Source organism: Seriola dumerili, unplaced genomic scaffold, assembly GCF_002260705.1.
Source record: "Seriola dumerili isolate Sdu_G_001 unplaced genomic scaffold, Sdu_1.0 BDQW01000850.1, whole genome shotgun sequence".
NCBI classification, from domain to species: domain Eukaryota; kingdom Metazoa; phylum Chordata; class Actinopteri; order Carangiformes; family Carangidae; genus Seriola; species Seriola dumerili.
Window position 1 is genome coordinate 514737 of NW_019175105.1, and position 12743 is coordinate 527479.

Below are 12743 nucleotides of genomic sequence, written 5' to 3' on the forward strand. Positions count from 1 at the left end.
TGCTCCTGATCCAGGTCTTGAAAACCACAAACTGAGTCTGTGACAAGAACAAACCTGCTGGAGTCCAAGACCCACTAAGGACAGAGAGACCAGAGTCCCACAGGCCCCCCCACAAGATACCACACACAGACTCTCTCCAGGATCTGCACAACAGTGAACACCTGGTCCACTGATCCATGACCAGGACAGAATCCACATTGAGTCTGAGGTTCAACAATCAGAGTCTCCTTTCAGCAGCTGGTCCCCCTTTTAAATGTAAACCACCTCCTTGTTTTCTCCTGGTCTCAGGTGATGGGTCATGTGATGTGTCATGTGATGTGTCACATGATGTGTCATGTGATGTTGCTGCTGTTAGAAGAAGTCAAAGGGTCAAAATCAGGATGAGACACAGAGACAGATCAACAAAGAGACAAAGAGACAGAGAAACAGATTGACAAAGAGACAGATGCAAAGAGAGAAAGCGACAAAGAGATGAAAAGATAAAGAGACAGAATGACAAACAGACAAAGATACAAGTAGACAAAGAGACAGAGAGACGGACAGAAACATACAAACAATACAAAACATTAACAATAACGTCGTACCTTCCCCACGTACAGTGGCTCTTCTCCGGTGAACTCCTCCAGGACAAAGAATTGGTTCCAGACCCAGCTTCTCCTCCTCCTCTGGTTGGAGACAGCATCTCCTGCTGCTCCTAACACCTGAGGAAGGAGGACGGAGTTCAGGGACATCGCCTCGGAAACTGACTCCTCCCACAGCGACAGGACAAACATACAGAGCACACTCAGAATACAGAGACATTCCATCTCTGAGCAGATGACATCAAACTGTCCAACGATAAGTCGTCAAACTGTCCATTGATGACTCAAACTGTCCAACAGCGAGACATGAAATTGTCCAACGATGAGTCAAACTGTCCAGCGATGAGTCAAATTGTCCAATGATGACACTTCAAACTGTTTTTGACGGTTCTGACTCTCTTTACCTGTAAATAAATAAATATAAAGGAGTGACAGAGGGACACTGAGCAGTTCTGCTGATGGAGAACATCTGATCCACTTTTGTAAAAACATCATTATTTTTAACATTAAAAATATTTTACTAACCCACAGTGTAAAACTTATTTTCCATCTGTATTTTATTTACAGCATTTGCTGTGGGACAAACCTGTTAATCTGATTATCTACAGTTAATCTGTTTAATCTGCTTTAGTAAACTGATAAAACATGTTGATCACATCTGAACGAACACAGCAGCTCTGATTTGAATGAACATTCAGCTGTATATATAATAATATAACTGACTCCACATACAGTTTAAATCAATGTAAATATTATAACCAGCAGTCTTACCATCCAGCTGCTGATGGTCCTGCCCTCTGTCAGTTGATCTGCAGGTCATCAATAATCATCTCAGACTGATTATTGATAAAGGAAAATAAACAAAACAAACAGACTCTCTCTCTCAGTGTATCTTTCGGTCACTCATCCATCTGTTACAAAGACACCGTTCACTCTGACAGAGAGAGAGTGTGAGGAGGGGTGGGAGTTGTTCAGCTCCTCCCCTGTCAGTGGGGGGTGGGGGATGGGGGGCAGATGAAACATCAGTATTATTAATGCTGCTACAGTTTCTCCAGGTTTGTGTGTTTTCTACATCAGTGGTTCCTAAAGTTCCCCCCAGGAGCTGAAACAACAATCCGAGGTTGCCACAACATCTGCTTTCATGTAACCCCACACATTAAACACCCACCCACATTTACCCCCCCCCCCACCCACACACACACACACACACACACACACACACACACACACACACACACATTAAACACCTAAAACAAACCTTTACACACAGTGATCACCAATAATTATTTATTGATCCTCATTTATTGATTCCCCTACACAAAGATGAAACAAACAAGTACTGCTGGTCAGATATCTTAGATACAAATATAAAAATTCACAATAAGATAAAATACTCTCAGTATAATGTGAAGAAATACTATAGAAAAGAATAAATAGAAAAAATTAAATATATACGATACAAATATGTACACTGTACGAAATGACTGGGGCTGTGTGCAATAGTTCACGTGTGTGTGTGTGTGTGTGTGTGTGTGTGTGTGTGTGTGTGTGTGGGGGGGGGGGGGGGGGGGGGGGTCTTTAGCCTTGCTGATGGTCAGCTCCCACTTGAGGTCCTGTGTGACAGTGGTGCCCAGAAAGCACAAGGACTCCACAGTGTCCACGGGGGGGTCACACAGGGTGAGGGGGGTGAGTGGAAATGGGTTCTTTCTGATGTCCACTACCATCTTCACTGTCTTCAGAGCATTCAGCTCCATATTTTTCTGCCAGCACCAGGTCACGAGATGGTCAATCTCCTACCTGAGGTGGCCAGTTTTGGGGGCGCTGGGCCCCTGCTGAGATGGTGGAGGTGAAGCTGTTGGTCTGGAGGTGTTAACTGGACTCACGAGGGATAGTGTCAGGACTGACCCATTGTCTTTCAAAGCCACAGTAGAACTAATTCAGTTGATTGACCAGGTGCAAGTCATTAATGGAGGTTTGTAGTTGGTGATCTGTCTGAGCCCCTTGAAAACAGAAGCAGTGTAATTGGCTGAGAACTGGTGTTGAAGTTTCTCAGAGTAGTCATTTAGCTTCTGTCACTTTAGCTTGGTAAACCTGTACTTTGACTCTTTAAACCAGTCCCTGTCCCCACTCCTGAATGCTTCTTCCTTTTGCAACCATAGCTGACTAAGCTTAGCTGTGAACCAGAGTTTGTCATTTTTATAACTCACCCTGGTGCATGCTGGGATTCAGCAGTCCTCACAGAAGCTGATGTAGGATGTCACAGCCTCTGTGAACTCAGCCAGACTGTTGGTGGCGGTCCTGAACACATCCCAGTCAGTACAGTCCAAACAGACCTGAAGATCCTCAATGGATTCACTGTTCCCCTGCTTTGATGTCTTCACAACAGGTTTACAGAGTTTTAGTTTCTGCCTGGATGTAGGAATCAGGTGGACCATGACATGGTCAGACCGGCCCAGTGCAGCCAGAGGGATGGCATGATAAGCACTGTTGATTGTGGCGTAACAGTTATCCAAAATATTCCCCTCCATGGTCAGGCATTTAATAAACTGACTGTATTTAGGAAGTTCATGCCTGAGGTTTCCTTTGCTAAAGTCACAGAGGACAATCACTAGGGAATCCAAGTTAGTTCTCTATCGACCACACACTGCTGTTAAGAATACTGTGTGTGTGTACATGTCTCTATGTATGTATGTGTGTGTGTGTGTGTGTGTGTGTGTGTGTGTGCACGTGTGTGTGTTTCAACATGAAGTTTCCTCATATGAAGTGAAAGCTACAGAGGCTAAGATCCAATCAGAAGCTTCGTCTGAAGGTCGTCCTCACACTAAAGGTCAAAGCTGAGGAGGAAGTCATCTCCTGCAGGTGTGTGTGTGTGTGTGTGTGTTACTGATTTGATCATTGAAAAATGTAAAGTTTTGTTCTTCCACATGTGAAAGTCATGTTGTTAAACAGCAGAAAAACCAACACACACTGACTGTGTCCATTAGTGTGAACCTGGACAGTGTCCACGTCATCAGGTACACCTACACAGACTGAAGGAGACTGGACTCAGCAGGACTCAGTGTCAGGTGAGATCCTCGACCTTTACATCAGACAGCAGGATGGACGTACAAATACCAGAGAAGCTGGAGGAGGTTCAGACACACAAGAGGACATTGTCTTTGTGTGTGGAGTCACACTACCTGATACACAAAAACATAACATTACCTGATGAAGACAAAGCAATGTTAACTAATACACAAAGACACAACGTTACCTGATAAGGAAAAAACAGTGTTACTTGACAGTCCTTGTCCTGTCTCATGTCCAGTGAAGTGTTGTCTCACCTCCAGCAGATGCCCGTTGACCATATGGACGTTTGCACACGGCACAAACTGCAGCGTCTCATCAACATTTATCAGCACATGAGAAAATTGATGTCCTTGGACTCCTTTGTCCTCCTTCCGTCTGTCTCCCTGATGTCTCAGAAACATCTCTGTCTCTCTTTCTGTTTCAACTCTGTTCCACCAAAATTAGCTCAGGAACTTGAACCGGTTCTGTGCAGGATTGTTGGAACCTTGGTACTATCCAGCGAGTAGAATGACAATGTTTTCACTGAAATCTCTGACTGGTTTTAAATAACCTGAGTTGAGGGAGTTTGCAAGTAGCATTTTCTGACTTGACACTGCTTGTTTTTAATGGATTTTAGGTTTATAAATCTGTCCACATACCTGGTTGTTATAAAGGAGTCTTTAAGGTCTCTGTACTGGTTACTGTACTGGTTACTGGAGGAATCTCTCATTGGTGGATCCAGAATGGACATTCAGGACAGTGGACCACCAGGCCTCCATCACACTCTCTGCCTTCTGGAGCTACAGCTGTCTAGTGGATAGTGGATTCATGAACACTGAGTCTAGCTGAGTGTAGCGGGGAGGTTAAGAAGCTGTGGACGAAGAGGGCCTTTTTCCAGAAAGGATCCACAGATGTTGTGTTATGGTTGTAAATAAGAATAAATTGAATGTTAAAACAGAAACCCAGCGTCAGTGACACTGTAAAGTCAGTTTGGACCTTTGAATAACAGTGGAGCTGCTGCAGTGATTTAATCACAATGCTTCTCATGACTGTCCTCTTCATCCTGGATGAACACGTCTCTGCATGTTTGTAATGGAGGTGATGGAGACAAAGTCCACAGTGAAATATATTCAAATCTTTATCTGTCAACCCGTCTTCTTATTTCGAAAGTGCAATAGAGTGAGAGACTTCTGTTAAAATGTTGATGATTCTGTCTTGTGTCTATGTCGCGTCTATTGAGATGTTTGATGAGTTTTACTTTTTCTGTTTCATCTCTTTGTTTGTTCCTTAAATCTTAAATCGATCTTTTCCAGTTTTGATCATCGAGCTGCTAAAAGGGAGGAAACTTTCTCTGCCTCAGGTGGATCATTCACACTTTTAATGCTTTGTCATTAAGAAGAGAGTGAAATCACTTAGATAGGAGGTTTACAGACTGATGATGACTGAGGCTGAGTCAGCTGATCGATTATTGGAAACAAATTCTTTTTATCTCTGAATCAGATGCAAAACTTTTAGCAGGGGACATCAGCAAGAGGTTTGTGTTTGCTGACGTCAGACAGGTGCAGGCGAGTCTCACCTGATCACCTGCTGCTGTTCTCTCCTCTCGCTAAGAGTCCACCAGAGACCAAGAGTCCACCAGAGAAAGAGTCCACCAGAGAAAGAGTCCACCAGAGACAGAGTCCACCAGAGACTAAGAGTCCACCAGAGACCAAGAGTCCACCAGAGACAGAGTCCACCAGAGACAGAGTCCACCAGAGACAGAGTCCACGTGAGACAGAGGAGGACAGTGTCATGGCAGCAACTGATCACACATACTGATCTTGAAACTGATCACAGGGTTGGGGTTGGGGTTAGGTTGGGGTTAAAACACAACACTCTGAAGAGTGTTATGAGGAGCTCTGGCACAAGTTTATCATGGATGTTAAAAAACACTTTGGGATTTTCTTTTATTAAAACCATTTATACATGGTTAAAATATCCCTAAATAAGTAAAAACAAAAATATATAATAAAATAAAAAATTGATAAAAGAATAAAAAAAATGAAGGGTTAGGGTTAGTCTCAGGTTTCTGGGATCAGATCTGGGACCTGGATGCTGTGGATCTTCAGACACCTGAACGATCAGATAGATTTAATCAGTCTGATCATGTGATGTGTGGTTGAGTCTGAAATCTCTCACAGTGTGTCAATTTATTAATCTTAAGAATGTGGGTGGGCGGAGCATCCACGATCAGACCCCCACCCCAAGAGACCAGAGTCTCAGGTGGTCTGGACTCTGACAGCCTGCAGCTGATCTGATCTCAGGTGTTCACAGGAAGTGAATCATCTGCTGCTGCAGGCAGAAACACACACACACACACACACACACACACACACACACACACACACACACACACACACACACACACACACACACACACACACACACACACAGAAAAACAACAGTTCAACATGAACCAAAGAGCAGAATGAGGACAGAAGGCGTTCCAATATTTACTGATGATTATCATTTATACTTTATAATTATTTAATTAAAAACAGTAAATGTTCATCATGTTTGTGTAAAACTGAACAAAGCACTCTGTATATGCAATCTATCTTCTAATAAACTGAATGTTTCATCTTCTCAAACTGATGTTTTATAACTGACTGTTCTCAGTGGTCACCTAGGCAGAGAGCATGCTGGGAAAAGACTCTGGTTGTTTGTAATGAGTCCCCTCAGTGTGTCTGTGTGAAGTGGAGCAGAGGATGAGCTGATTGTTTTTCCCGTGTCAGAGACGGATGAAGACCAGAACATCAGAGTCCTGCAGGAAAACCAGCAAAATAAAACTGCAGGTCTAGACTGACCTTCAGGACCCGTCCAGGTTCAGGACTTTGTCTGAAGACACAACCATACACACACACACACACACACACACACACACAACCATACACACACACACGCACACACAACCATACACACACACACACAATCATACACACACACAACCATACACAACCATACACACAACCATACACACAACCATACACACACACAACCATACACACACACACACACACACACACACACACACACACACACACACACAACCATACACACAACCATACACACACACACACACACACGTGTGTGTGTGTGTGTGTGTTATAGTGTATACATATATACATATGTGTGAGTCAGCTGATGTTTCTGCTCTAGTTAACAGACTGAATCATGTGACGTTGTGTTTGTTACAGTCAGAGGGAGCGCCTCCTACAGGTCCATGATGACATCATCACTATCATCATTATTATCACCATCATCATCATCATCATCATCACTATCATCACTATCATCATCATCATCATCATCATCATTGTGACTGACCCCCCCACACCATCACACCAGCAGCCTGGACTGTTGACACTGTCTCTGAGAGTCAGAGAGTGACAGACAGAGAGAGAGAGCGCAGGGAAAAAGACCACCATGCAATGGTGAAAGCTAGCGGATCAGTGAAAGTCACCAAAAGCAGCAGAAAGCTCTGGGTACTGGAGCAGAACTCGTGTAAGGTTAAATATACAGCAGGTAGTTAGACACTGATGAAGAAAACAGCAACATTAACTGCGTTCAGACTGAGCACAAATAAAGTACCAGAAACAGAAAGTGACTGGAGATGAGACTGACTGCTGCACGTCACTTCCTGCTGTTACTGAAAACACATTTTACTACAGTCAAAGTAAAATCACTGTTATAATGTTCTCAGATAAGTCAATTAAAATGTCTCTGAGTAAAACATGTTGTATGGTGATAATAACAATATATGATAAAACGATTAAACTATTGAAGAACATGTTTAATACATAGAGACCATCTCAGATGAAGACAGCACTAGAAAACAACCAGTCAGGCTCTTTACAGCCTGTATACAACTGATAATTACTAAAATAACACCTCATTTAAACTGTAATAAATCCTCTTTCATAAAGGTTATAATGTTTATTTTCATTAAAATGGTTTGAGACAGTTTCATTCATCTTGTGTGATAGCTTTACCTGAGGAGCTGTATCACATTATACACAGGTGTTTCTGTTGTTCAACCTACCTTTAGATTCATATGTGGGGTGGACAAAACAATAGCACACCTGGACATCATGGTGGGTGTCCATAGACTATAGCAGTAGGTAAACACCTTCAGACTAGTGGTGGGTGGATCGATCCAAATATCAATAGTATCGATACCAAGTCGGTATCGGTATCGGATCGATACTAGCCTGGTGAGATCGATTCTTTACTTTAAGTTCCGCTCTTGTTTGCAATGCTGCGGTTTCGGCATAGAGGAAACAGCCAGGTCGCCGGACTCGCCGCTCCTGTGTCAGGGCAGAGCAGGCACACTTTGCCCCCCCCCCCCCTTGTGTTTAGATGTTGCGCCGTCACGTGAGTCACGTGACGTGACTTAGACGCGCAAAGCAAACAATCAAGCAAGTTGCCGGCTCAGGTTCATCAGCACACGCACAGAGAAAATACACTAGAAGAATGGCAGAGAGGAAGAGGAGCGCCGTGTGGCTGTATTTTCAAGCCGAAAACGAGACAACAGCAAAATGTGGGATTTGTAAAAAGCTAGTCAGGTATAGTGGAAACACTACCAATTTATATAAACATATAAAAACCATCCAAAAGAAAACATTATTTATTTATTTAAGATTTTTCTGAAAAAAATGTGATAATAAAGCATTTTCTATTTAATTTAACTTTGTCCTAATTCTGTCCTGGGTTTTAACTATTTAATAATAAAAAAGGAAACATCACAAAAAACACTTAAGGTCATGAAAATTAATTGAGATTTAGCAATTCAATGACGCATCCACCTTATTTATTGAAAAGTATCTGTATCGGTATCGGCGATACTGGCCCGTATTTTCTTGGTATCGGATCGATACCAAAATATGCAGTATCACACACCACTACTTCAGACTGTTATTATTGGTGTTTCCCAACATTTGAATAACTTTATTAACAACTATTTTTCTATAAACTGATCATCACAGATGTTAAAGTACAAGTACCTCACGGTGTATTTCTGTGTGGTAGTACTGCAGTATGTTTGTCCTGCAGGGTGGAGTCAAAGTGACACCTGCTGGTGACATCAGATCACTGCACCATTGTTTTATTTTTGACACTGAAATCGTGGATGATTGAATTCTTTAATTAAACCAAGTTTCTTGCATTATTCATGCTTCTTTAATGTGCATTAATGTGATCAGGGTTTTGAACAAATGAATATCAGATGTGTTGTCTATAACCAACATGATGTTACTGTTCGTGTTAAACACAAGGATCAACCTCATCACACCACAGACGCCGCTGCACGTCGTGTCTCAGGTTTGTGTGTGAATGTGTGTATGTGTTACCATTAATGGCAAATAACGATTCATTTTTAGATAATAATCTATATAAGATATAATCTCTATAATTTCTGATATAATGTTCACAGTGACAGTAGATTCCTGAGTCTGTGCTGCTTATGTTTTATTGTTGTTATGTTAGAGCCAATCACCTGTCCTGGGTTTCCATGACAACCTCCAAAGACAAATGGTTTAAATTCACTTAAATAAGATTTTAAAGTACAACTGCAGACCTGAGACAGGGCATGCTGCGATGTCTGAGTTGTGATGGTGTTGATCCAACCTTGAAGCAAAGTGAAGTGACGTGTTTCTTTCACTGAATGATAATAATAACTAGAAAATCCCATGGAAATGTTGAGTGCCACGGGGGCGACTGCCGGGTTAGGGTAAAAAATCTTCTGTGTGTCACTGTAGCGATGACATCACGCAGCCCTTGGCTGTCAGAGGTCAGGTCAGGAGCTGCCGTTGCCATGGCAATGTGAAAATCTGCCCAGAATTTGGCTTCTACATGGCTTCAAACAACTGCAAATTATGAGAAAACCGTTACTTCTTTTCAAAAACCGAAAACACCGTGACAGACACTGAAGCCAGAAGTTTCTACAGTCTGTATTTTATTCAGATATTCCTTAAAATGAGTGAGTAAGCTCAAACTCGGCACCCCCGTTTAAATTTTGTGCAGACCCTGCCTGTCAAAGTTACATTTTATGAATCCCAACAACTATGTCTACATTTTCAGAAAGAATTATTTGTCTCCTTTTTACGGTTTGGCCGTGAGCTCGAGTTAAAAATAAAAATAAAGGTTATTTTTTACTGCTTCACGCACTCTAGCCAACTGACGCTGTCACTCTAACTTTGAAGAAAAAGTGATTTCCACTCCTCCTTTGAGTGCTCATAGTTTGAAAAGTTTACATGTTATGTAAAAACAGTTGCTGTGTTTTGGAGAGAGCAGAAGTTTTCCTCCGTTTTATAGTTTGAATCACATTTCTACGTGCAGGTATGAGAGAGCTGGGTGACTCAGAAAAAAGGGGAAATTTTATAGAAAAAAGGTGAAATTTTGTGGGCTTTTAAAGAAAATTCTAATGCATTCCTAATGCATTATTTATTCCCAGTTTTTTGGGAATAACTTTGGGAAAAATTGGAATTTTAACACCAAAAGTCATAGCACCTCTTTCGGGATCAAGACGCACGTTTTGATGTATATATTACCGGGGTTTTCGCCGCCCAAGGCACTCCTCTCAGCTATTCTAGCCGTAGAGGAGTGCCTCGGAGCTGAGCACCCGTGGCACTAATAATAAAATAAAGATAATGAAAACAAATCTGTGACTTAAATATCAAAGAACTTTTTTCCTCATACATTTACCACTTTAATCCAAGAGAATGTCAGAGTTTTGTTTTCTTGGCCCTAAAATGTCCTGAAGCCCTTAAAATTTTTTAGTTTTTCAAAGTAAAGGACAAATAAAAGATCTGACCTCTTTCTGTTCCTTTCAAATTAAAACACACAAGATTAAGGAACAAATGATGGACTCCAGTTTAAAACTAAAGTTTTATGTTTTTTTCTTTTTATTGTAACAAACGTAAGTTTTTTTTTAACAAACTGAATAAAACACATGAAGAAGAATCTGATTTAGGTTAAAAACAGTAAGAAAACATTTTGTTAAAAACATTCATCTGTGTATCATCATCAGTTCATCATGTAGAAACTCATCAAGGTGACTGATCCCTGAAATCACTGAAATCTGATCCTGAAACTGCTGGTGACTGAAGATGCACACAGACCTCTGGTCTGTTTACTGCTGATGTTGTTTCCTGTCAGGACGTCTGTTTGGTTGTTCGTTTACTGCTGATGCTGTTGTTTGTCTGTTTTTTCCTGTGAACCATCTTGTTTCTTGTCAGGATGTCAACTTAGCTGAGATTGCATTGATTTGTTTTCTGTCAAGATGCAGCCATTTCCTGTCATGTTGTGTCTGGCTGCAGCTGTTGTTGTTTCCTGTCATGTTGTGTCGGATTGTAGTTGTTGTTACCTGTCATGTTGTGTCGGATTGTAGTTGTTGTTACCTGTCATGTTGTGTCGGATTGTAGTTGTTGTTACCTGTCATGTTGTGTCGGATTGTAGTTGTTGTTACCTGTCATGTTGTGTCGGATTGTAGTTGTTGTTACCTGTCATGTTGTGTCGGATTGTAGTTGTTGTTACCTGTCATGTTGTGTCGGATTGTAGTTGTTGTTACCTGTCATGTTGTGTCGGATTGTAGTTGTTGTTACCTGTCATGTTGTGTCGGATTGTAGTTGTTGTTACCTGTCATGTTGTGTCGGATTGTAGTTGTTGTTACCTGTCATGTTGTGTCGGATTGTAGTTGTTGTTACCTGTCATGTTGTGTCGGATTGTAGTTGTTGTTACCTGTCATGTTGTGTCGGATTGTAGTTGTTGTTACCTGTCATGTTGTGTCGGATTGTAGTTGTTGTTACCTGTCATGTTGTGTCGGATTGTAGTTGTTGTTACCTGTCATGTTGTGTCGGATTGTAGTTGTTGTTACCTGTCATGTTGTGTCGGATTGTAGTTGTTGTTACCTGTCATGTTGTGTCGGATTGTAGTTGTTGTTACCTGTCTTGTTGTGTATCTGGCTGCTGTTGTTGTTTCCTGACATGTTGTGTCTGGTTGCTGCTGTTGTTTCCTGTCAGTTTGTGTGTCTGGCTGCAGCCGTTGTTGTTTCCTGTCATGTTGTGTCTGGCTGCAGCTGTTTTTGTTTCCTGTCATGTTGTGTTTGGTTGCAGTTGTTGTTTCCTGTCATGTTGTGTCTGGTTGCAGCTGTTGTAGTTTCCTGTCATGTTGTATCTGCCTGCAGCTGTTGTTGTTGCCTGTCATGTTGTGTCTGGTTGCAGCTGTTGTAGTTTCCTGTCATGTTGTATCTGCCTGCAGCTGTTGTTGTTGCCTGTCATGTTGTGTCTGGTTGCAGCTGTTGTAGTTTCCTGTCATGTTGTATCTGCCTGCAGCTGTTGTTGTTGCCTGTCATGTTGTGTCTGGTTGCAGCTGTTGTAGTTTCCTGTCATGTTGTATCTGCCTGCAGCTGTTGTTGTTGCCTGTCATGTTGTGTCTGGTTGCAGCTGTTGTAGTTTCCTGTCATGTTGTATCTGCCTGCAGCTGTTGTTGTTGCCTGTCATGTTGTGTCTGGTTGCAGCTGTTGTAGTTTCCTGTCATGTTGTATCTGCCTGCAGCTGTTGTTGTTGCCTGTCATGTTGTGTCTGGTTGCAGCTGTTGTAGTTTCCTGTCATGTTGTATCTGCCTGCAGCTGTTGTTGTTGCCTGTCATGTTGTGTCTGGTTGCAGCTGTTGTAGTTTCCTGTCATGTTGTATCTGCCTGCAGCTGTTGTTGTTGCCTGTCATGTTGTGTCTGGTTGCAGCTGTTGTAGTTTCCTGTCATGTTGTATCTGCCTGCAGCTGTTGTTGTTGCCTGTCATGTTGTGTCTGGTTGCAGCTGTTGTAGTTTCCTGTCATGTTGTATCTGCCTGCAGCTGTTGTTGTTGCCTGTCATGTTGTGTCTGGTTGCAGCTGTTGTAGTTTCCTGTCATGTTGTATCTGCCTGCAGCTGTTGTTGTTGCCTGTCATGTTGTGTCTGGTTGCAGCTGTTGTAGTTTCCTGTCATGTTGTATCTGCCTGCAGCTGTTGTTGTTGCCTGTCATGTTGTGTCTGGTTGTAGCTGTTGTTGTTTCCTCTCATGTTGTGTCTGGCTGCAGCCGTT

The 12743-nt window shown here is 42.1% G+C and overlaps 1 protein-coding gene across 1 annotated transcript in view; it reads right to left on the reverse strand.

Moving 5' to 3' along the window:
* LOC111237342 (cadherin-7-like) overlaps positions 1 to 731 on the reverse strand; it is a 16937-nt gene extending 16206 nt beyond the window's left edge. The window contains exon 1 of the mRNA XM_022766401.1: positions 585 to 731. Coding sequence (XP_022622122.1) covers positions 585 to 731 — 147 coding nt within the window. The remainder of the gene's footprint in view (positions 1 to 584) is intronic.
* Between the last annotated feature and the right edge of the window lie 12012 nt (positions 732 to 12743).